The following is a 26,345-nucleotide window of genomic DNA, read 5'->3' as shown; positions in this document are numbered from 1 at the left end:
AAAAATAAAAATAGAACAAGAAATCATCTCTGTAAACTTTCTGGGTGCTGTATGAGGAAGCAAAGCTGTACCCAGGGTCTTGCTGCTCTTACCTGAGTCCCACACTTCAGGCTGTAGAAAATAAACGAGTTTTAAGTGCTAGGTTGTTTGGATCTGGCTTTTAATGCAGATCTGGCAGGTTCTTTCCATCTGTTGAACATAGTATACCAGCCAACCTGACTTGTCAACAGTTGATCTACTTTTAACTTTCCCCATAAATTTCAAAGGGAACTGTTCTCACTCTTCTGAGAGAGTGAGCGTCTCACAGCTATACCACGCTGGGACTGATTCAGGTCCTAAAGATAGTCACAAAGTGCCATTTTTGACATCCTAGAGTATCCATGAAGCCTGCAGCAGGGCTGACAGATACAATACAGGATGCCTGAGAGATTGTGCACTTCTGGAGAGGCAGCTGGAGGTGGGAAAGGTACCATAAAGCATCTTAAAGAGCATTTGACACCGATGTTTGGGTGTCTGCATTGCTTTCCCCATGAGTGTCAGACTTATAAAAAATAGTATTAGGCCAGCTGCACGCCTCCTGACAGGCTCTGCATTTCAATGGTAATTAGCCCAAATGCTTGGATGCAAATCTTTCCTCCTCCAGGAAAAGAGCTAGCTGCACCTAAGCATCTGTGAGCATCTTTAATCTTTCATTTATGTCTCGAACGAGAAAAGCATTCCCAATTTGGAAAACTTTTCTGCATAAAACTTATCAGTGGGTTTTTAAAAGTTATGCATATACATCCCAAGTATCTACAGCACACAAATCAAACTCCATCACCTACAGTGCAAAACTGATGGCAAATGAGGACCCTAAAAAAGGCTTCATGCTTTGTTCAAGATTTGACTACACTGTGACTGCAAAAAAGTTCATCCCACAGCAAAGTACAGACACGATCTTCAGACAAGCAGGACCTACAGGTTGTACTTGCTTTTATTTTAAAGTATTTCACTCCTTTTTTTTGCTCCTTGTCCCCTTGTATTACACTCCCTCTATTCTTCGCTTGTACTTGCTTTTATTTTAAAGTATTTCACTCCTTTTTTTTGCTCCTTGTCCTCTTGTATTACACTCCCTCTATTCTTCGCTCAGCTCTTCCCTGGTCTCTGTCTTCTCCTCTTTTCTGCATTGCCTCTGAAGCTTGCTTTGAGGAGAAAACCCTGTCCTCCCCGCAGCTCTTGGAGGAAAACTTGTGGACAGAACATCATTAAATCCCTGCTGGATTGGTACAGGGGAAAGATCTAACAGATAAACCCCTAAGGCACCAATAATACGCTTTGTATTTTAATAGTGGTGCCTTTGTTATTACCGCTCACAGTGAGACCAACTGCACATATCAAGGAAACCTTTATGTTTTAAATAATCCAGTTCTTCCAAGATAAAATGAACATATCTATCTGCTGCTCCTCTCCTGAGAGTTGCTGGTCCATTAAAAATCCAGACTTTCTGTCGAGAAGCTCTTTGCAGCAGAATAAGAGCCTCACAAAATCCTTAGAAAATATGGCTTGGAATACAAATACCACCAGTTGATTTTATGTCTTTTTTTCTGTCTAATAATTTCTGTTCTCTCATCTAAAGTGTAATATACCCCTATCTTAAACTGCCCCAGTCTGGGGCTGCAGTTCTAGCACAAATAAACTACTTGGATCTCTACAAATTAAAAATGTCTTTACAAAAAAGTAAGAAGTTGTTACTTGGTATGAATTATCCCCACAAGTGTAGGTAATTATAAGCAGCTCCAAGTAAAGCATTAGCATAGTTACAAATCAAGTAAAAAAACCCAAGAAAACAAAGGGGTTTTTTGAAGATAACTGTTTTCATGGGTAAATTGAGTGTTAAAGAAGTTTTTTTGGATACAGGATGCAACCTGTGACAAAAATATTCAAGGGAGAAAAAGAGACACAAAAGAACAGTTACCCAGTTGGATGTCCTGATAGCTATTCCTGGATCTCTTCTTCTACTCCCAGTTTTTTTCCAGACATTTTCAGGTTTGCATCTGCTTGTGAGCAATCTCAAATTTCATAAACCTTCAAATACCTGAGCTCCATTTCTTGACTTTCTTGCTCTACAGCTTGTGTGGCTGATAAGGAGCATCAGTAACATGAAGAGAAAAAGCCTGGGCTGAGATAGCACCAAAAGTGCTTTGAGGCTGAGAAAGGCTTACTGTCTTCTAAGCATTTGCTCCCTTATACTGTAAAAGCAATTGGAAATGTAACAGTGCAAAGATAAAAGCCTCTGGTTTTCCACAGATGAACTCCAGGTAGACTACTTCTTCTTCAGAAAAAAAATTAAAATTGTTATTATTATTATTGTTATTATTATTATTATTATTATTATTATTACTTTTTACCTGGTTTTCATAATTATCTAAATTCTGAGGGTATTCAGTTTCTTTGTGTTTAACTAAAAATTTTTTTGGATATTCATAGAATCATAGAATTTTCAGGGTTGGAAGAGACTTTTAAGATCATCCAGTTCCAACCCCCCTGCCATGGGCAGGGACACCTCCCACTAGATCAGGTTGCTCAGAGCCCTGTCCAGCCTGGCCTGAAAGACTTTCAGGCTTCCCCCCCATCTCTGGGCAACCTGTTCCAGTGCCTCACCACCCTCATGGTGAAGAACTTCTTCCTAAAATCTAATCTAAATCTACCCTCCTCTAGTTTGTATCCATTCCCCCAAGTCCTATCACTACCTGACAGCCTAAAAAGTCCCTCACCAGCTTTCCTGTAGCCCCCCTTCAGATACTAGGAGGTTACAATAAGGTCTCCTTGGAGCCTTCTCCTCTCCAGACCAAATAACCCCAACTCTGAAGTCTGATCCTTCACAGGAGAGCTGCTCCAGCCCTCTGAGCATCCTCGTGGCCCTTCCCTGGACAGACTCCAGCACATCCACGTCTTTCTTGTAAAAGGAGCTCCAGAACTGGATGCAGTACTCCAGGTAGGGTCTCACAAGAACAGAATAGAAAAAATTTCAACCTTTTAACTTCTAAATTATATTTTTTTGGGGGGTGGGGAATGGGGTTTGAAATTAAATTGGGGAGACACACCCCCTGACCCCCCCAGGGTGGAGGAGGTGGGGGGGAGACCAATTGATTTTATTATCAAGATGTTTCTACCAAAATACAGGATCTTCAAAAAGTGCTGGAGAACATTTAGAAGGGCTTTCTAACTCCAAGCCTGAACTTTCATGCCTGGTCCTCACAACTGGGGATTTCACTCATCCAGTAAAAAAAAACCAGAAATAGCACATGGCCTACAAACCTGTGAGAAGCTGCTAGAAAGCAAGACAGCAAAATCATGTTGAAAACACTGAACCAATGAGAATTATCTGTAGAAAACTGTTCAGCAAGCCCCTTCTATGGGAACCATTGATTCCAACTGTGAGCTGCTTGTTGTACAACTACAAGTCACGATGTCAGGCAACAGATTTGTTGCAAATTATTATTAACCTACATCTCATATACCAAGCCTCTTGTGGGGTGGACAGTTAGCAAAGGTGGTCATCCAAAATAAAGATCAACCACCATCTTCACCATCTCCAGGGAAAAATGTAAATTTTTAAGAGAGGGAAGGCAGAAATCCTGCCAGCACAGACATTGAGGAAGCTTTCCTCCAGGGTGAAGAAGATATATGCCCCAAGAAAGACAGTGGGGGAAAGTCTCTCTGAGCTCAGCTCTGACACAGTGCTGGTGCTTCCACAGGAGGCTCGAGATAAGCATTGCTCTTGGTGCCCACCTTGGTTTGCCATCCCTGGGCTCTGGCTTTCAGCTGAACACCTCTCTCACCAGGCCAACACCCCCAGCATCACTTCCTCTGAGTTCATTTATATACAACTGCAAAGCATCATTTCCAGAGGAAGGTTAAGCTGTCCCAGGTGAGGCTAGGTCAGGTTGTCAGGTTTTGGTCTACTGACACTGGGAGTGGACATTTAAATCCTCCCATTTGGTCAAAATATTATTGCAAATGGGCCAACAGAAGTGAACTGTTACAATGAGGTGTCAGTGTGATGATCAGGAGAAGATGCAGAGGGAAGATATTTTTTGATTTTTCAACCATTTGTGATTTTTCCCTTATTAAATTCCCTTCTCAATATTCTACAGAGTCTTTTGCCTTGACAGAGGCTCAACCTCCTTATATCCTGCAGGTGTCTGGAGCACGTGTTAAGGAGATACGTGGAGAGAAGAAGGAATGATGCATGCAGTGAGAGATTTATTTTTTTTAAGTCTATGAGAGAAGTGAGAAAAAGGAAGAGCAGAAAGTACAACCTCCTTTAATGTACAGATAACAGAAGAAGGCAATAGAGTCAGGTACTGAGATGAACCAGGTATAAATGAGAAAAACTATTGATGGTGATTGACACCATCTACTTTGGTCTTTATTTTTTTTTTTTTCATTCTTGCACCAGAAAGCATACTGCAGTAATGGAAGCCATCAACTCTATTGCCCTTCAACAGCCAGATGGGAAAGTGAGAAGCACCTGACTAATGACACCAAACACTTTGAAAAACACTTGTGCAGAAGACCCTAAGGCTCAGAAATACCCCGAGTGCCACAGGAAGGCATATGGGAGCCACTGCCAGTGGCATAAATGTTGGCACCAGAAGACAATTCTTTAGGCAAAAATGTCCACCAAAGCCTGGAAGTGATCCTTGTGTCACACTACCTGTCTGGACAACGTTTTTCTGCCCAGTAAGGTCTATGTCTGTCAGAGCTGTGGGGAAGACCCTTTCTGATCCCAAATCTGGCAGGAAATCCCAAGCATTTAACAAGTTTCTAGATTGCACTAGGGGCAGCAGTGCTCCTCCCTTGTGGCCAAAATAACTCATCTGTCATAGAGGAAAAGCATCTCATAAAGCCAAATTATCTATCTGAGGAGAATAATTTTTCCCAAGCTTCTGCAGCCAGCTCTCTGAAATGTGAATATTAATTAAATACAATAGAAACACAATGTGATAATCAGAGAATAATCAAATATCTTTAAAACCTGCTGTTGGAGACATCATCTAATCCAACACACAAAAGCTAACATCAGAAACCTTAATTTCTAAGGGGGATTACTGTCATCTCTTCATAAAACCCCTTTGACAAATTTTATCAGACTCTGTGTTGAAACTACTTGTTTCTTTTTTACCCCTGCTCCTCCATTTTGAGGGCTGTTCTAGGTTTTCATTCCTTGATAGTGACGTCTTTTAAAAAATTTCCCCTCCAGAGGTAGGATTAATGAAAAGTCATGTTCTTGTACCAGAATTATCTTTCAGTTTAAACCATTCTTCCTACACTATTATGTTTATTCCTCAAAAGAACTCAGAACTGTAATCCCTTTTGATTTTTGTTTTGCTCAGTTGCCAAGTCCCTTCAAGACTCTCTATTGCCCTAATCTTCCCCAAAGCCTTTCTCTGTATCTCTGTATCACCAAACTCAGTCCTCTCTGGGCAAAGGGGACCAGTTCCTGAGGTCTCATCAGTGGATTACATGAGGAAGGGCTGTGTCCCCCTCTCTAAATAAAATTATGTGTTTGATGCTTCTTGCAGCCTCTTAGCAGCTCTATCCTACACTTCCAGCTGTTCCTTGAAATTCCCCTTTTCACTCCAATGCCTCTCTCTATTTCCCACCCCTGGCTGATGAGCCACCAGCTTTGAGACAAGCATCTTGTCAGAAGTTCTGGCATCCATGTCTTGTACAATTCTATTTGCTGCAATTGCTGTCACTGCTATTCCCAAGCTCCTCTAAATTGTGCCTGTATAAGGATGTGGGCCACTTCAGAATGGTTAATACTTTGCAGTTTTGCATCATACACAGGTAACATCAAGACCACACCTTGGTCTGCTCTACAGTCACCACTCCAAGTGCAAAGTAGCACAAGCTGCAGGAGAAATGCATGAGGAACACTCTCCTCTGCTCTCCCCTGCTCAGCTGGTTCTCTGTGCACCTCCTATTTCTTGTACCCACCTTCCTCTTCTTTACTCTACATAAACATTTCCCACGAGGTACCATGCAGGGCATTTTCCTTAATTCTATCTAGATTAGGTCTGCTCCATACACACTTGCCAACACAGGATATTAGTTCATAGAATTAAGATATTGACCCAGCCTCACAAAATTAATAAATTAATTTTAATTTACTTGTATGTCTGTCCTTAATTACTCCTTTAAAATCTTTTCTAGGGCATGCTTGCACCATTGACTTTGCCCCATATTGCAAGAGAAATTGCATTTACTGCTCTCCATCTCCAAAGGATGTTGTAGGACATCATGGACACCCTTGCTTTGAGACTGACCACTGTGTTGTTCCCCCTCTGCCTGCTGGTGTGGCAGCTCTGTGAGGCCCCTGTACTTCTGTGGGGTGCAGTTTAGGGCCCTCCTAGCATCTGTGGAAGAAGTACAGAGCAGGGGTGTTTGAGCAAGAAAGGACAATGCCACAACCTCAAGAGGAGTTGGTGAGGGGGAGGCCCTGGTAGCTCCATCACTGCCAGCAATATCCCTATAAATCTTCACTTTTGGCCACAGCCAAAACACCTGTCCCTTATATTTACAGGGAGTACACTGTTTTTCAGTCCAATGGAAATTTTTAGTCAAGACATGGAGAAAAATTACAAACCACACACACCTCACTCAGAGCCAGAAGAAAAGACACCGAATTAAATAAGCTCTGTTCTCTACTTTTCCATAAGAAACATGTGCAAGTAGGAAGGGGCTTCTTCTTGCTCCTGAAAGATGTTCATTAATGCAGAATCAAGTATAAGACTAGTATGGTTAAAAAAAAAAAAAAATTGAAAAATTAACGTACCATTTTGGGAAATGTTCTGTAAGTCTCTGTGATTACAGCGATTTCTCCTGCGTAAACGTAGATACAGAGAATCTGTCCATCCTCTGGAATAAATTCAGAAAATGCAAGCTGCTAAACTCATGTGATATTGATTGAAACACAGCTGATATTAACAATGAAGTATGTTCTTGTCCCTGAACAACTCTGTGCCCTGGTTATGTATTCACTTGTATTTCACCATCTCTCTTTTTTGTGGTCATAAACCCTTCTAATATCAAACAGGGTGACCTAAAATGCAGGGCAAGATGTCCTCTCAGAAACTATAAATTAAGGGAGAATTTCTTTGAAATTGTTCCATCCAGAATGCTTTTATTCTGGTCTGTCAGATAAGGTGATTAAAACCCTCTTTGTTATACATCATTTACCAAAACAATCCTGTTGATTGCTCACTAATTGACTTTTCAATTGGCTGTTATGAAACAGTAAATAAAAGAGAAGAAATATTGGCATGGCATTCATTTCCCAGTGCCATAAATCTTGGACGGATTGATTTGAAAACAGGTTTTGCTTGATTGTGATCAGTTTTCTCCTTTACTTTGCACGGTTGAGGAAAATGAAAAGGCAAATGAAAGCCTAACAGCCCAAAGCAAAACTGATGAGAAGACCATGCTCCCAGCCATGAGCACCTGGTCATCTCTTCTGGGGCTGCTGATTTTGTGTTTGAACTTAAGACACCAAAGGAATCAGATAACTTCAATGCAATGGCTTAAGAACAACAAACTTAGACCAATGCAGAGAAACAGAAGGCAAGAGTACATTTTGAAACCATCAATAAAAAGTAACTACACAGAAGCACATAACCAATCAGGCACCATGCAATGGGCTACACAGGGAACTTGCAAGCTTTTTGCTTCTCAGAATAGCAGAAGAATGGGCTAGGAGAAGCAAACAGACCTTCTTGGTTAGAAGCTACAGGTTAAAAGTTGGTATCAATGTTTATCCATCAGCAGATGGGCAGGATGGGCATGGATGACATCTGTTTGTGTCTCCTCTATTTCTGCAGGTTTGGAGTAAGTGGCAACCTTACTCCAACCCTGCACGTTGCCTACTCTTCTCCACCCCACTGAGCCACTGAGTCATTTCTCTTAAAAATGCCACGAATCTCCCATCAGTCTTTTTTTTTTCTTTTTTTTTTCTTTTTTTTTTCATTTTTCTTTTTTTTTCTTTTTTCTTTTTTTCTTTCTTTCTTTTTTCTTTTTTTTTCTTTTTTTTCTTTTTTTTCTTTTTTTTCTTTTTTTCTTTTTTTTCTCTTTTTTTCTTTTTTCTTTTTTTTTTTTTTTTTTCCTTTTTTTTTTTCCCCCTCTCTCTCTCTCTCCAGAGGTAGAAGAGATTAAGAAAGAGATTAAAACTGAACACTGAACCAAGGCCTATCACTACCAGTTTCAAGGTCAATACTAAGCTTTGGTCACTCATGAACTTCAGATCCTTTGCAGCCTAGATAAATACTGTGTATGGAGTAACTGGACATCACAATAGATTTTTAGATGTCAGGTTTGCTGCTGACTCTTTCAGAGGAGGCTGCATATCTCTGTTGGCTTGTCAGTTCAAGCATGCACTGTGTGAATGTAGCTGAGTTTTTGCATAGGGAGAAAAAAGGGAGCAAAAAGTTACAAGCATATGGTGATACAAGTATTTTTCCTGGAAAAAATATATATCCTGACAACTTTTTACTTCTGTTGGTAGAGAGCCACTTTAGGCTTGACTCATGCTTGGTTTCACTGTATTCCCAACTTATTTTAGATATATAAAATTAAAAATTATCTGAAACTTGGGCCAGACCAGGCACTGTTGATGACTGTATCCTTCAGTTCCAGCACGAGAAAAGGTCTCTTAATGCTGGCCAGGAAGATGATTAACAAAACTATTTTAATTAATTTTTACTTCACAATTAAATACGCAGGCATTTCAAAGGGTTTGCTTTGTCTTTGGATTTTATTTTCCTCCCCTTCTAAAGGGACTTCTTTTTTTTTCATCTATCCCTGCACCCTTCCTCATCCACACGAGCCAGTATAACACAGCAAATTAGGTTACAGGCACTTCCTAATTCTTCTGCTACTTCCATCTACATGTGGGAAAAAAAAAGAAACATTGTGCCTAAAAAGGGAAAAACATGAAGTAGCCCCGGGGTTACTATTAATTCCACTATTTCAGCAGCATAAAGGAAACAGAAGGAAGAGAGAAAGAGAAAAACAAATGCAGATTTTTCTTAGTTTCAGCAATGCTCCCCTTCTCCCTGCCACAGAATTTTGAAAAAAAAAGCAAGTTAGATTTTTATTTCTTCATTTTTTATCCCTTCTAAATTACGATTTGACTTACCCTGAATTTCAGGAAGTCTGGGAGAGAGTATTGTGCATTGTCCATATGTTTAAAAGATTTTTAAAGATCTTTAGATCCAGTGTCAAACTTGATTTTAGAAAGATCAGAAGCAAAGCTGACTAGATTTTTTATCTTTCTGTTCAATCATTGTTTTTTCTAGCTGTGCTTTGAGGTACCTTGACACTCAGCTACCCAGCCTGTTGGCTTACCCAATGGTGGAGTTCAGAAATCCAGTGATCTCAGAGAACTGGGGCCAATCAAGCTCATCAGTGAAAGCCATTGGGAGATTAGCAAATGATTTCTGAAAGAGAAATTTTTAAATCAACACAGTTTCACCCTCACAGACAAAAAAAATCCTTTCAGCAAACTCAGGTAGTTCTTAGTGGAAGCTTTACCCAGGCAGCAGCAATTACAACAATAGCTGTAGTGGTAATTATTTACACAGACACTTAAGTTGACTTTCATAAGATGAGCATATCAAGAGATTGAAGAAGGAAAAGCAGAAAAGATATCCAAGCTTCATATCCTGACATTTTATAATTGTGGAAGAGCCCAGAACTACTCCTGCAGTGGAGCATGAGCTGCAGGTGCAGGCCAGCAAGGCAGTAGCTGTTTGCTCCAGCACCTCTCCTGCCCAAGGGTGGGTGTCCTTGGGCACTGGGAGAGGTGACATCCTGATAGTTCCAGCATACATGGTAGTATGCTGGATGGATGATACAAACCTCACAAATTCACAAAATTCAAAAAGCTCCCTTGTCCTCTCCATCAGCATGAACTGTGAGAGCAGCTGACCCCCTGAAAACTTTTGCCTGGTTTTCATTGCAAACTTCAAGGTCATCACTGAAACAACAGAGCCACAAAGGGCCCCTAAAGCATGGTGGGGACCAGGGAGAAAAATACATGCTCTGCCATAACCTTCCTGTGGAAACAGATGCAACCTTTACCCTTTTCTGCTTTTCCTGGTATAAGTCCCTAAGGCTTTTAAGTGACTGTCTCTGTGAAAGTCCCTATGCCAATGCAACTAATGTTCCACATTCAAAACACAGTGGGCTGTTCATTTCTACTTTGATTTGTGAATGTGTCAAAAATCATCAAAGGTGAGAAAAATGGCCTCAAGAAATTGCACCATCTTAGAAGGATGACAGAATGGAGTAAATTTTCATCTTCTCCTGGTCTGGTGTACACTCACAAAGACAAATGCATAAATCCAGTGTGCTCATACTGAAAAACTGTTGATGAAAAAGGTAATAACCAAAAGAAGGTCAAAACATAAAACTGGAGAATTTATGCACTGGTTTAATTCATGCAATTTAATAGCTCCCTCCTCCCTCCAGGAGGGTCAGAGGTAGCTCAGGAGCCACAGAAGAGCTCATTATCATAGTCCCTCATCAAGTCCTCACTCCCACAAAATTATTCTTTAGGTGAATGGGAGCTATGCTTGAGTATACTACTACAGGGTTTGTCTGTAAGAGGATGGGAGGAGATAGGGGAAGGGAAGGAGAGGAAAGGGGGGCTAGGAGTGGGGGAAGGGGGAGGAAAGGAAACCTGAAGCCAAGCTCTGAGCAGACTAATGCACAGCAGATGTCAGCTTAAAGCATGTAACAGCATATTTGACCTACTTACAGCAGATCTGCATTAGTTACAAAGGTAAAAATGGGTCTGGCTTAATTATCTTTCAGTTGGTTATATCTATCTATCTATATCTATCTATATCTATATCTATATCTATATCTATATCTATATCTATATCTATATCTATCTATATCTATATCTATATCTATATCTATATCTATATCTATATCTATATCTATATCTATATCTATATCTATATCTATATCTATATCTATATCTATATCTATATCTATATCTATATCTATATCTATCTATATCTATATCTATATCTATATCTATATCTATATCTATATCTATATCTATATCTATCTATATCTATATCTATCTCTATCATCTATATCTATATCTATATCTATATCTATATATCTATATCTATATCTATATCTATATCTATATCTATATCTATCTCATCTATCTCTATATCTCTATATCTCTATCTCTATCTCTATCATCTATATCTATATCTATATCTATATCTATATCCATATCTATATCTATATCTATATCTATATCTATATCTATATCTATATCTATATCTCATCTATATCTGCATCTGCATCTAAATCTGTATCTGTCTCTATATCTATTTCTATATCTATATCATTATCATCTATATGATCTACCATCTTTATTTATCTTATCTAAATCTAAATCTGTATCTGTCTCTATATCTATTTCTATATCTATATCATTGTCATCTATATGATCTACCATCTTTATTTATCTGTATCATCTACATCTATATCCACGTCTATGTATCATCTGTATCTAATCTGTGTGTGTGTCTTTGCATGTATCTGGATATAAATCCCTCTTTTATTTCATTTTAAGACCAGAGCAAACTTCCAAATTTTCCATCTTCAAATCTGATAGTTTTGTGTGCAAACAAGCACTTCATCCATGGTAACAGCTATAAGCATGAATGGAGGGGCCATTTGCAATATTTGTCTCTTTGTAGCTTTGCATAAAGGTGACAGAAATATTGAAACAATCTCTTAGCATAGAACAAATTATTGATGTAATATCTTACAAGTCACAACAAATATAAGTATAAAGACAGCCTAAAATTGATGGAATATCTTTAAAACAAATCCTTCTATGACCAATTATCACATTATTTCCTGTTAGCACTCCAAAATAATATTTTCAGTAGACAAGTCCCAATAATTTTTAGCTGTTTTATTTTTTTCCCCTGCAGCCTTTGCTAAAATATGAATTAGCCAGAACATAATTGAGCTGCAAATTGGTTTGGAAAAAAACATGTGAGCCCAGAATTATAGTTGCATTTCAAACCTGTATATATGTTTAGCATTTACACTGTTCCAGCAGAGCACTTAGAGACAGACTTTGAAGATGTTTCAGGGCCAAAGGGTGAAGATGAGTAGTTAATGGAAATTTCAGAAGAATGCTAGACCTTGAACTCTGTGAGGATGTAGTTTGGGAAGCTCAGTCTAACAGACTGCATGTCACTTAGTCTCAGATGCAAATGTGTCCCACTCTAGAGGCAGTTCTACGTTGACTTTTAGCTTAAAACCAAACACAGCCTTGTTTAAATACCATTCTCTAGACTATTCTGGCTGAGAAACCATGCTTCAGCCTACGTGCCAGATTTTAGCAGAGAATGATTAGAAAGTTATTCCAGCCTAGCTTCAAATGCTGTGATTTAGCCTCGAATGCTCTGGGTGGGTTCATTTCAAAGGAATGGCCTCACCTTGTAGATGTGTCCTACCTTGAAATATGTTTCCCCAAACCCTCCCACTTCTTTTGCACTGGGCAGCCAAAGCCCAATTTAGCTGATGCTGAACAGACAGAGACTGAGATGCACTGAACAAAGTTAGGTTAAGTGGGAGAAGGTTCTGAGCTGCTGTGGCAGGAAATTTTCAAAATCAGGACAGAAAAAGGGATTGGACCCTAGTGCTCATATGAGCCTTTAGAAGTAGAAGTTGCAGAAATCCTGAGTTAAACTATCCCTCAATTTGAATGAGAAATGAATATTTGTTTTTGCATTTACTTTAATGATGTTTAAATCCTTGTGCTAGCACGAAGCACCACAGACCCATTTACTTATTCTGAGTAAATAAGTAAATAAGAAAGCCCTTATAGATCTTGAGGAAAGTACAGCCTCACCTTTTTAAAAAGCACGTATGGCATTTCTACTCTTTAAAGCTGCATGGGACATAGGTTTGAAATTACCAAAATTATTACCTTATTTCCACCAAAATACAGCATCTTAGTCATCATAATACTGGCTGGGAGAAACCTGCCTGCAAAACTTGCACTGGATTTACAGGGAAGCTGGAGAATGTTTTTAATAAGATTTTCATAGAATCATAGGTTCATGGTGGTGCAAAAAAAGTAAGCCAGTGGGGTGTCATGAACCCACATTTAAAGAAATGCTGAATTATTTTAATAGGGAATAAAACAGTTACGTTTATGAAACCCAGGAACTTCTTGAGTTTGTGGGAAAATAGATATTTACTGGATTACAGTTATTCTTCTTTTCAGTCAGCATGAAATAGAGACCAGAGTTTTAAAAGGCATCTTCCTAGAAAGGGTATAATTTTCAGCACATTTATAAATACAGTGCTTTTATCTCCGGATAAAATTGTCCCTAAAATGAGATTTAAAAGTAAGCTTCTATCCCAGACATGTAACAGAAAAATGCTGCATTTAGTAGCTATTTGGAAGTAAATTGTAAGCAGATGGACAGAGCAGCAGGAGCACAATATCCATCGCTAGACACACCAGTGTTTTCAATATTAGCTTTCCACAGAAACCATCCACTAAAAAAAAAAAAACAAAAAAACCCAACCAAAACACAAACCAGTATTACTTCTGCTTTGCTAAATCTCATAAAATGTCTACTGCATTAGAATTCATTTGTAGTGTCTGAATTTTCAGGTCAAAGGAATGAACATTCATCTCAATTCTTGCTGAACCTTTTAAATAAAATAATAATAATTTAAAAAACCCCCACCAAACAGCAAAACCAAAACCTATTGACAAGAAGAAAGCCAAAATAAAGTTGACTAGTCCCATTCTTACAGCTTTATAATTTTCTTCCTGTAATTTTATACTGGGTATTTGGGGATTTATTGGAGTGAAGGCAGCTTAAGGTCAGAGCCATGTACTCAGCTGCATCTCCAGGAACATGTAAGCAGGTGTCTTGTGGTGGTCCCAGCAACGTTTTCTCTGTGTTCCTGCACCTCAGCTAGATCCCTGTAGGATAGACTTCAGGACTCAGCAGTACTGAGTTGGTCAAAAACTTCAAAATCAAGGTACCTGTGGCTTCCCCTAGGACTACATAGGGTGGGTTGTTTTGGTTTGGTTGTTTGGTTTTTTTAGTTTTTTGTTTTTTTAACTGCAGAAATAACATGCCTGAGCTATAGCTCAAGTTTAGGAAAGCAGGAAGGCACTGGGGGACTTGATATTGGGCAATTGAATGATGTAATTTGATGTACCTGGACATGGGATTTATGACAGGGGCAGGTACCCCTGCACTGGATTACTCTGGAGACTATTACGGTGTGGAAGGCCAATACTAAGGGAGAGTAAGCTCCCAATTAGACCAGGAGATCCAAAATCCAGTCTATAGCACCTTCCCAACAACAGTCTTTGAGCCATTGGAGCAGGGATTTGAATGGTGTTCAGCCCCCACACCCTGTGGACACCTTTGTGCTGATCATCTGGTTACCCAAATGACATCTTGAGCAGTCATTGAGGAAATTTCTCAACTAAAATTACCTTCCTTCCCTCACTCATCATTCCTTCTCCTGGCAGACTATGTGGAGCACAATTAGGGAAAGAAAGCATTCTGCAGAGCCTCTTGACTGAATTCTCAGCATCTCTCCTGAAAAATTATGTCTACATCGAACTAGCTTGAAAACAGGAATTAACAGCTGCCACTGATGTGATGTTGATTAACAGAAGGGCCCACCGAATTGCTACCAAGTGTAAAGGCTTGTATATGTGAACAAATATAAATATAGGAAATAAATGCAATATACAAATTATATGACATAGTTATGTAAAATATAGAAAAACATTCAAGTAATAAATATTACATTTAATAAATTGGATTAAAAGGCATAGAACTTTTTCCTTGCTCACATAATAAAATCTTAGGGAGAGGGGAAAAGTTGTATTTGGATCTCCATGTCAAGGGAGATTCCATTGAAAAGGAAATGAAAGCTTTGAACTGACTCTAGTATTGACTGCAGAGCAAACTGTTAAACTAATTTTCCTATGTGTGTTATCAAAGAAATTTTGAGAGAATCAAAGTGAATTCTCATGAGTTTGGTAGCATGTGGCAACAGCAGTTACATGAGGCTGATGTGTTATCCTCCCCTCTGAACCCTAACTTCAATCTCTTGCTATTTCCCAAATTAAGGATGTTCCCTGTAAGATCAAGGCACAGACTCCCCTCACTCTCTCTCTGGTCACAAAACTGTCCCTACATCTGCTTAGAAATTCTCCTCAAGAAAGGCCTCGCCCTTTAAGGGATTGAAGCCAGTTAATTTGTTAATTAAAACTACAAATGAAGGGTATTTGACAGTGATATTTAATGTCATGCATCAAGAGACAGCAGTGTTTCACCTTCACAACCCCGAGGCAGCTGAATTGCTGTTACTGCCAATCTACACAGGGAAAGCAAGCCACAGAGGACAAGCAAGTGGAAGAGGCAGTGACAAAGTCTGACTTAGCTCAGAAATCTTTTTGCTGCCACTTTTGTACTCAGGCTGCTGCTTTCTTACTTCAGGTGAGGTGCAAATGAAATAACTTTGCCTTTGCTAGAGCTGAGGCACAGGTACTGGGTTTTGAAAGGGCTAAACTCTCTGTTATCTCTGCGTTGATATTTTATTGCTGTATTTTGGCCAGCTGGGTAGGAAAGCTTGCAAATAACCCTAGAAATGACCCTGTTCTTTCCTGTTTTATGAATCTCACATAGCAGACACCTGGGCAGCTGTGAGGTGCATTACCGTGGAGATCAGCTCGCTGCAGGAGGGCTGCATGTCCTGCATGGTAATTAGCCCAGCCCTGGCCTGTCCTGGGTATCTGCAATTGACTTTTCCATGTTCCTCTACATTATTAACACATCCTGAAATACTACCAGACCAGAATGCTGTAATTTTATATACATTTAGTATTGAAACAAATAATGACCCGAGTGTAGGCAAAAAGGAATCTGGTCTTCAGAAGGTAAACAAGCATGGTCCAGCCTTCAGGAGCTTGGTCAGGTAGAAGAACTTGCACTGAGACTGTCACATAGGATCACCCAGTGAAAGGTTCAGATGCATGGAAGGAGCCAAATGCATAGAGCCAGTGCAGCTGCAATGGCCAAGGTCCTCACCCTGCAGTCAGGGAGGTGACACTGCTGCCAAAGCCCAGGGCTGGGCTAGCTACACTTTCCTGACACACAATTCTCCTTGCAAAGCTTCACAGCCAGAGCTGCCTCATCTGCATCCCGCCACCTGGTTTTGTTTTCCAGATGTGGGATGCTACCCCATTGCCTGACCTCCTCTGCTGGGGGAGGAACCCCCACCTGCAGCAGAGCACACCAGGCAGTGTCCTAAATGTAGCAGAGGAGCCTGTGGGCAGCTCCCCCTCAGTACCAGCAATTATGGCACCTGCCTGGTGGCCTTTACCTTACCTTTACCTACAAGTGCAGCAAAAAGCTCTTAAATGATCATCCTTTATGTCTGAAAGTAAAAATTATGAAGTTGTTTTCTTCCAAGAAAAGTGCTACAAAAAATACAAAGTCCACCGAGCTGTAGAACCTCCCCAAGGATGGAATGTGCACAGTGCTACCCAGGCTCAGAATTACCAGTGTCTGGAGGGACCTATCTTATCCTCTTTTACCTTCTTCTGCTAGCTCCAACAAGTGGTATTTTAAGCACTACTTTAATGCTGGTCTTCCTTACTGGGCTCAGAACAGACCCCAGCCCTGCTGCTTTGTACTGATGCATCAAAGATGTCTCTCTCCTGGTACTGGCTTGTGATGGGTCTGGGTCTGCATGGGAAGTCCAGGCTTCTTTTTTTTTTTTTTTTTTTACTTACTCATACACTGTATTTAGCTTCTGCAATTCCAATTGTTTCTTAATTCCTTTTATTTTATATACTGTAAGTGCTGTGACTACAAAAGGCCAGAGAGTGAACACATCTCTTTTCTCTCCCTGTCCCCATGCAGGGCACCAGCTCCAACCTGCAGTCAACCTTTCTGCAAAGGGAAGAAACTCACTTCTCCCTCTCCCACAAGTCCTTGATCTTCCCCAGATCAGAACTGGTGCACAGAGAGCACCAGTTCCCTTCCTATGCAAGTTGCTCTACACTCATCAAACAGTAAAAATGTGCCATCAAAACACATTTATAATCTGCACTCCAGTCCAGACCTTGAAGCTTCTGCTTCTACATGGCACTGCAACCCCTTGATCCATCCAACTAATGGATCAAGCAAGCTTCAAGCAAGAGGAACTCTTTCTAAGCCTTCATCATAGTGATAATAAAATGCTGACACAGTCTAAAACTATTCCTGCCTACATGGCAATATATCAGTGTTGCTGCCACAATCATCACCACCATCAGTATTATTACCATCTATATTAGACAAGATAATCTCAGCTATCATTAGTGCTAATTTATTATGCTTATCATGAGCTCTGTCATCAGTGTCATTTGTCTAATTGTTGCTCATAAACCTTTAACAAAGAAAAACAACCACTAATCTGCAACATTTAAATCAGCTCAGCTCTGGGACCCAAAGTGGGAAAGTACATGAAATTCTCAGACCTCCAACAGCCCTGTAACTACTGACATTTTGGAATCAGAACTGTTCTCGAGAAACTGTCCATATCCTCTTGCACAGAGGGCAGTGGGGGAGTAGCAAGTTTCCATCAGGGAAAGTGGGCAGCAATGGTCTCCCTAATCTCCCCTGTCAAACAGACCCTTGTGTGCAGAGCAGGACAACAGAGAGTACCTCCTGGCTAGGGATTGATACCAGCTCAGGACAGGAAACAAGAGCAAGGAACATGAGCCTACCTGTGCATTTATCTCCAAACTGCAGTTTGCTGGAATTATCTTTTCTTCTCAGCAATTTCATTCCATGCCATTGAACTGCAGCAGCTGAGACTCAGTTCAGTTCAGAGTCAGGCACATTTTGTTGTTGATTGAAAATGAGAAATGCTGGGAGATTGCCCAAAGGTAATATCAGTGTGGCAGTGATATTTTACAGCCACTACCAAAACTCCTCCCTTTTGCACAAGTCCATTATAAACCCTTGGATGCCCCCCTGCAGATGCATTTGTGCAACGAGCCTGAACACTGGAGTGACTCTCCCAGTTTCCCATGTGCCAGAGATAAAGTAAAATAATCCAGGACACATAATTTCAAAGTCAGATGCCTAAACCAGAAGTTCCCAGACTGGCAGCAGGGTTACTCCTGCAACACTTGCACAGCAAGGAGCCGTACCAACAAGCCTGCTCATGGCAGGGCTGATCCCACCCACAGCACAGGTCTCCTTGAGCTGCAGGCACGTGTGTGGAAAGCCAGATGTCCTGGTTTGTGTCTCTGGCACAGCACTGGGCCACCGAAGCCAAACTCTTCCCTGACCCAATTGCACAGATGTTGGAAGAGTGGTGACACAAGGGCCATGCTTTTTTATCTTCGGAAGAGCAGCTGCGGGAGGGCACTGACACATATGAGACTATAAATTCCGGTGCAATGAGGCACCTTGCTCTTGTTATGCTTTGGCAACTGGGGAGAAAGCAAACAGCAACCCGTGGCAGAGTGGTTTTGGCAACCAGAACACGATTCCTCACCACTGACATCTGAGTCACGGTCATCCATTCGGGAGGGATGTGGAAGTGAGCACCAGCCGAGTCTCCCAACAGCACAACCCCTTGGGAGTCTGCACCTAATGAAAGCATCTTATTAGTCACAAAGAGCAAACTTTGATGCAAATGATTGCATCCCAGAAATGCTTAAAGAGCAACAGCAATGGCAGCTTGTGGAGTCATGGGGTGACTGGCTACACCACCCTTTTTCAGCATGTGGCTAAAACGTTCAGACCTTGCGATGGGATTTTAACTCGCCACAGCAAAACCTGACTAACAGACACGTGCCCACAAACCTAGAGAAACAGCTGGGGACTGAGCATGGAAAACAGGAGAGGTCTTGCTAATCAGAAAAAAGTCCTGGCTGCATTAAAGGATGGATGTTATTTAAGCAGAGGCTCTGCTGTGCAGCCAGCATTTATTTTTACTACGCATAGAATATGTATAAAAACAGTATTTAAACATTATGGGAAATCGGATTACTCAGGAAATTGCTCAAAGCTCCTTATAAGAGAACTGGCTGGTGGATGTACTACTCATGAGTATTTCTGATGGAACAATCTGTCTGGTTTATAATTAATTCTACTTAGCATTTGTAGATTGCTTTTTAACTAAAAATGTTGAAAAGCCTTGCCAGGCAATCGGTCATCCTCAGAATGCTGATTTAAAGGTAAAGCAAGGTGAGCAGCAACTGTAGCCATGGCTGTTCAGTGGGGGTGTGATTTGTGCTTACGTGTACACCCAGACACTCACATGGCTGCCAGAGAGATCAGCCCATGGCATCACTTCATCTCTTTCAGGCCTTCTTTGGAAAATTGTCAGCATCACTGCTGGCACCATTGCTGGTATTTACAGCAAAGGGTCAAACTGGACACACACGGAGCTTAAGCTGCTCTCAGTCACAACAGCAGATGCAGAGGTGATATCTCTCTTCGCTGCTGTCCCTTATCTGTGTATTTCAGCTTAATAACTGAGCTGGCTTTTAGCAGGAAATTAGCAGCAGTCTGTGCTTTTCATGTTTCATCTCTGCCAGTCCACAAGATTAAAAAAGAAAATAAATTATTTTTCCATTTTGCCATTTTCATGAAGTTGCAAAGCCCATTGCCTTTTCCCTACATCTGCAATTATGGTGAAAACATTAAAATATTTATGAAATTAATACAAAAGACAAGCTGCTTCTTTTATTGACTGTAAAGATTTACCTTTGCAGAATTTCTCCTCGTAGGGAATTCCATCTTTTGGATCCACGCCCTGTTGGAGGAGAGAAGGGGCAGATGATGCTATCTATCTAGTGCCTGGAAAATGGGCAGTGCAAAACAGAGGCTAAGAATTCGGTTCTTTTTGAATATTTGTCTGCAGGAAGCACTGCATCATGATAACGATGCTTTCCATTGCATTATTTTAATAAGTATATGTACATTTAAATTAATTATAATAGCTATAATTTAAATAATCATAAGCATCAATAAACAAACTTTGCTCATAACTTCCTCCTCTATGTTTCCTTGGTTTTTAATAAACACAGTTTTATTACTTGGAATATCAAAGGTAGTAAATAAATAAGGCTACTCCAAATCAGTCCATAAACCAGAATAAATAAAAAATTAATGTTTGCAGACTAATTTAAAAGGCAGGAAAAAAAGAGAAGAAGCAATGAGGAAAGAAATATAAGAGTCTACTTAATTTACTTACCCATATACCATTGCAGTTAGAGTCACTTTCCACATCCCAGTTAACAGGACTGAAATGATTACAAAAAGATTTGCAGTATTACAGAAAAAAAAAAAGAAAAAGAAACACCCCCCCCCCAAAAAAAAGAAGCCAAAGGAAATTTTGAGGAAATCAGATCCTTTCTGCCATTTTACACTAGAATTATAAAATACCTAGAAATTCTTTTCTGCACAGAAGGGTGGGGTTTTTTTGTCCCGATTTGGAAGCTAAGAGAGTCATATTTTTCCTAGCAAAATGCAGTATTAACTTAATACTTAAGTTGTTGAACGAAACTTACATTTTTAGTTTGCATAGTCACTTAGGCAAAGTGAATGGTAATGATTGTAGTAGGAGATTGGCCCTTTTAACCTTCCCTATTCCTTGCTTTTAAGAATTCACTGAAGCCCCTCACTCTGAATCCAGTGTGGTGTAATGGGGATTTCCTCTGGCCAACAACAGAGTGTGGCAAACTCAAGGTTCTTTTACAGGGAGACTCCATCTCTTCAGACTAGGACTACACAGGGACTGACTCTCTAAAACCTTTTCTGCTAATGCAGGTATCCTGCCCAGGCTGATGGCACATCATTCATTCAAGCCCAAACCTTTAAACTCAGCTTATCTGGTCACAACCCAGGCTTTAAAAAGACTCCTGGTCAACAGCTTCTTAAAAAATGCGTGGTACAGGAGAACTCTACCTTTATAGCACAGGGCTAAATAGCAAGAGTAGGGGACTCTGTTCAAGGCCAACCTGTTAAAACTGGCTGTGCATTGCAGGTGTGCAGAGAAGAATGTGTTCAGGCAGCTGGGAGGCATTCACCTGGAAAGCACTCACTTAGAAGAACTCATATTTAGCTCTACATTTCTACCAGCACAACATGAGGAAGGGATGCTGGAGCTCAGCAGCCAGCCATGAGCACCACAGTTTTGCCCTGCCTCCCTAAAGTAGTCTCAGCCCACATCAGCTGTAGTGGCATATGGCTTATAAGCCCCAGTGGCTTGGTTTCCATTCCCACCTTTGGTCTGTCTGACCAATTTTGGCTGCAGGCAGTTTAGAGATAGGAAAGAAACCTGTGAACTACCCCTTAGGCTAATGAACCCCATTCCTGATCTTGATCATCCCTTCTTATCTCCATTGAAGGAAAATCAAGCAATGAGCAGTGATGTGCTGCTCTCTTAAAGTATGTCCAAAGCCAAATATGGAGCTCATTCTTCCAGAAGCCACAATTACTGAGAAGACTTTAAAATAATTAAAAGCTTTACCGTCTGCCAGGGTACACGGTGATGTTTTTGTCGTTGCAGTCTCTGCCTCTCCAGTGATATCCCCTCAATGTCTGAAAGCCAGGAGAAGCACACAGAGGGGATGTTCATTGTTACTCTTGCACTTTTAATTTAAAATATCTGAAATGAGAATCTAACTCAAGGTGTAGGAATAAAACCCAGTAAATTGGTTGTATTCCAGAGTCCCTTTGCTAAGCTTTAAGAAATGGCACCTTGCACACTTTGGTGCAGAAATTAGACAAGCTGGCAATTTAATTTGGTTTTTTTTTATATGACTTTACTTCACCTATTAATTCAGTAAACAGACCACTCAGCAGCAGAGCAATTTGCTTCTGCAGGGAGCAAAGCTTTATGATTCCATCTCCCCAGGTGGTGTAAGCGAATGATTGTTTTTCATCCAGAAAAAAAAACCTCATCTTTTATGACAAAAAAGCCCTCCATCCACTCTTTTATCTATTTTCATGTGAATGAATAAGGTTTTGTGGAAGGTAGGAGGAATCCCTTAGACAATTCCATTATCAAAGGATCATTGTACCAAAGGAAAAACTTTGCTTACCGGGAAGGTACTAAATTTATCTCCATCAAAATCTTCAAAAGGCAGTTTATTTCTTATGACACTAAAAACCATAAATAACAAATGCAGTGTTAACATATAGAAGCAAACCTATTCAACAGGAAAAAAACACAGTGAAGTGAACAGAATAGCTGGCATGTCATTTGCAACTCCATAATCACTCTTAGGTGCATGCTTGTACTTCAGCGAAATTATTCTGTCCAAAGGAGCAAAATCTGATTTCTTTCAATATCTGCTGACTGAGCTCTCGAGGTGAGGCTGATGGACTCATGTGTGGCTGCAACATTGAACATTCAGTCTCTAAAACAAACTAGGACATCAAATCTATGGTAAAAGTAACTATTTTTTAAAAATAAATACTACACTCTGCCTGGCTGACGTCCTACCTGAGAAAGGTAGGAGGCCTTGTAATGATGGAGACTGACTTACTTTGGTAAAAAACAAATGCCAAATACCCTTTGTTATAATCATCCCTCAAGTCTTTACACCTGCTTTCTCCTTTTGTGTTTAGGGTAAAATTGGATTTAACATGAAGAGGAAGGACTGTACACACTGAATTCACAAGTGACCTTATGCTTTACCTGAGGATTAGTGTCCCATTTTGCAGTTTCTGTGTCTAGTCCCACAAACATCTGGCCATGCTCAAACATATTCAAGAAAAGTATTAAAGTATTTGACTTTGATTTGAGCAATGAGTGGTCCCTCAGTGGTCCCCCACGGTGCCTAACTACATTAACCTTCGAAAACTATGTATTTTTATTTCACACTGTGTTTCCAGCAACCCTATAGGCTTTAGTGGTACCTGAAGCAGGTGTTAAATGATGGTGTCAGTTCTGTCCCCCTTCCTATTTAGCTTGGACACATGCTAGATCTCACGTGGTGCTGCCCAAGTATGGTGCCTCATTTTGGCTACAGGCTACAATTTAGCTCACCTACACCGAGCAGATTTTCATATCTGGCCCAGCAGGCATTCCTCTTTGAATGAAATGCTAACCACTCTTTCTCTGAAAAGTTTTCTTTGAGTTCTTCCAGCCTCTTGAACTTATAAGAGATATTGAACCTGGCTCAGAGAGGAAATAGTTCCAATGAGGGTGGATTCCTCAGACTGCAAGGGCATCAGGATAAGAAAAAATGCACAGGAAACAGGTGGCATGCACTCCTGGTAGGGGCTCCTTATTCTGTCATTGATCAGTAATTGCTTTGAGCTACTTCTTCTCCACAGCAAGATTCAGTGGCAAGGAACTGGCACAGATCCAGACCACCTAAAAGAGTCCAACTGCCGAACATTTTTTTATAGCTACAGAAAGAATAAGGAAAACAAAAAACCAACGAAAACCACAAAAGAGAGAGAAGGAGGTCAGAGGAGCTGAACACATGCTATCAAACATGTGATACACAATTTGATTCCTGCTTTCACTGCTTGGGCTCACAGGGCTCAAACTCAGGTTACTTGTCCTCACATTTCAAGGATGTTTAGGAGATGTTTCATGTTTATCAAGCCATTCCCAATAAACTCTTGATATCCGCAGTTTCAATTAAATGAGTAGAAATAAATGAGCAAGTTAGTCTTGACAGTCAAATCAGTCAAATTAGACTGCTGATATTTATTCTTAGATTTGCTCAACTCCTCCTCCAAATCACTGGAGCAAATTTACCAACACGCTTTGCTGCCCCCAGCCTGTTTTCAGAAACCGACTCAAAATCAGCACTGTCAGCACTGCACAAAGTTGGTTTTCCTGTCCACCATCCACAGGGCTTGTTTAAATATGTTGAGATTCTCCTGCACTTTGCAAATGACAATCCATGTTCCTCACATATATGAAGGTGCTGATGGACTTCCTGCCCTGAGCTATGGGCACCACAATTCAGTGAACAAGTGCAATGGAGAAGTTTCCCAAGCTCAGGAAATCTTGGAAAATCTTGGGCTCAGGAGAAAATTGGGTCGCTCTTGGAGTTGTCCTGCTGTGTGTCATGTATCTCACCTCAGGAACCCACTAAAATTATGCAGATATTTTAAGTATTGAAAAAGCACAAGGATCCCTCTGAGGAATTTTACCCACATGAATTCTATAGCCTCCTATGCTACCTGGGCAATAGTTTTACGAAGGAAACCAAATGGAGTAAAATATAGGACGATTTGTTAAGTGAGGATGACTTTTGAAAGAAAAAAATGTACCATATTCTGTTTCTGGTTAAGGACTGAAAACTTTATACATACTACTTAATCTTCTCACACAGGTTATCCAGAAGAGGAAATGCACATACAGCTGAGAATCCCGTGAAGATCTTCTGGAGGGAACAAAAATAAGAGAAGGTGGATACATTAAATCATAGAGGCAGTGTGGCTTGGGGTAATGAAGTCCAAAGCTAAATCATGTATTGTCTGCCTAGAAATATCTGAAAACTCCAGTGACTTCATGAAGGGTTCTACATGCCAGAGGATTTAGACACAACACAGCAGACAACTTGAGGATTTCAACTGAGCATTTTATAAATCAACTTCTCTTGCTTTCAAAGAGCTGTAAAACTAAAAAGGAAGGAAGAATCTCCTGTGAAACTGTCTCTTCTCATGTACCAAAGTTGTTTTTTTCACTCTTTGTAAAAACTGCTGTTCTCATGTTCAATAAACACAGTGGTGTCTGACACTTAGTGCTAAGCAAGTGGAAGTGACACACTGTGGGCCATAAGGCTGGTTTCTGCAGGCTTGGGAAGAGTTGAATAAGAACAATTCCAAAGAAAGGAGAAATGGGAGGATCAAGCACATGCATAGAATGAGATTTTTAATGAGATTTTTTACCTGGAAATCTCATAACCAGGCTTCACCTTGGTCAGACCTGCAAGCTGTAAAAGACAGCTGCTGCAGAATAAACTCTTTCAAAATTGGTAGACCATAAGCAAGCTAATCCAGTCAAGGTACCAGGTGACAAAGAAGCTTCAGAAGCTGAGAGAAACCTTGTTAATGAATGCTCAATTTATGGAAACATTACATTGCATCAATAATTGACCTCAAAATATGCTGCTAAAGTGTCTTCACTCTAAGTTCAGGTAGGCTTTAAACACAGGTGGCATTCAGGTAAATACAGAGGGCTGGTTGCTGCACTGTCACTATTATCTATTACCTAATTAACTAATTCATTAACGAATTACCTATTCACTAGTGTTGCATTCAGCATGTAAATATGGAGTAGATGGGCAAATGGACACTACATTCATAACTACATGCATAGAGGGGTAGTTATTTATATTGCCATAGCACTTTGGAGGTCTGTCCTTGGAACCTTGTGTTACACACTTCACACACAGAGAAAAAAACCAAAAAGTGTAGTGCCACACCGATGGGGGATGACAGACCACTTTCTGAAGGCCTCAATGGAGAAATCAAGGGAGAAAAAAAGAAAGTCAAGGGGGCAAGAGACAAGAAATCCGCAAGCCCCATCATCCCCCCTCAGTTAACTCATCAGCTCTGTCCAACACACTCAAATGACAAGGCTGGAGCTGCACAGGCTTGCAGGGGAATATGAGGTGGAGAGAGTGCCAGTGGAGTCGAAGGAGAAGCCAAAACACAACCACAAAAGAAATGGGTAGAAACGGCCAAAAGGAGCCCAGAGTTGGCCCTTTCCATAAGCTGAAAGATCAACCTCATCCCACCACTTTGGCTCCAGCCACCCCTGCTTTTCCCCATCCATCTGTATCCCTCTATTTGATTTCCTTGCCAGCCTGGGTCTCTCTGGGCTATTCCTGCAGCAGGGCAGGGTCACAGGGCCTCCACTTTGCTCCCTGTGTGTGCATACACATGTATGGCCAGACAGGCAGAGAGCACGAGAGATGTGCAAGTAGGATGACAGCTTTTCTCAAAGAGCTTTGCACACTTATGGATGCCTCCCTGGAAAAAGGAAATAAACCACTTCCCCCAAGTTGTCCATGTAGGACTAATCTCAGCACTGCCTCAAAAAGCACTAGAAGCTCTTTAACGTTCCATCAGGCTAAGATTTGCAGTGTCTTCATTTGTGCTGTCGGTTTTTCACCTCAGTCTATGTCACAGCACGAAAAGACTTTGTAATTAAGGCATCTTCAGCTGAAACTGCACCGGAAAAACAAACTACGGGGCTTTCAATAAATAAATAAAACATTTCACTCTTCTCAC

General features: G+C 40.5%; 1 protein-coding gene across 4 annotated transcripts in view; it reads right to left on the bottom strand.

The window, feature by feature from the left end:
* AOAH (acyloxyacyl hydrolase) overlaps positions 1-26,345 on the bottom strand; it is a 79,243-nt gene that overhangs the window by 21,194 nt on the left and 31,704 nt on the right. For 2 of the 4 annotated variants that reach the window (XM_071736043.1, XM_071736046.1), the window contains exons 7-14: positions 24,420-24,490; positions 22,184-22,244; positions 21,610-21,680; positions 20,332-20,380; positions 19,842-19,890; positions 18,625-18,719; positions 9,388-9,479; positions 6,824-6,906 (exon numbers count right to left, since the gene is read on the bottom strand). In XM_071736043.1, coding sequence (XP_071592144.1) covers positions 6,824-6,906; positions 9,388-9,479; positions 18,625-18,719; positions 19,842-19,890; positions 20,332-20,380; positions 21,610-21,680; positions 22,184-22,244; positions 24,420-24,490 — 571 coding nt within the window. The remainder of the gene's footprint in view (positions 1-6,823; positions 6,907-9,387; positions 9,480-18,624; positions 18,720-19,841; positions 19,891-20,331; positions 20,381-21,609; positions 21,681-22,183; positions 22,245-24,419; positions 24,491-26,345) is intronic. The other 2 variants (XM_071736045.1, XM_071736044.1) reach the window with 2 other exon arrangements.

Source organism: Heliangelus exortis, chromosome 2 (genome assembly GCF_036169615.1).
Source record: "Heliangelus exortis chromosome 2, bHelExo1.hap1, whole genome shotgun sequence".
In the NCBI taxonomy this organism is placed as follows: Eukaryota; Metazoa; Chordata; class Aves; order Apodiformes; family Trochilidae; genus Heliangelus; species Heliangelus exortis.
This window is presented reverse-complemented; position numbering and strand designations above follow the sequence as displayed.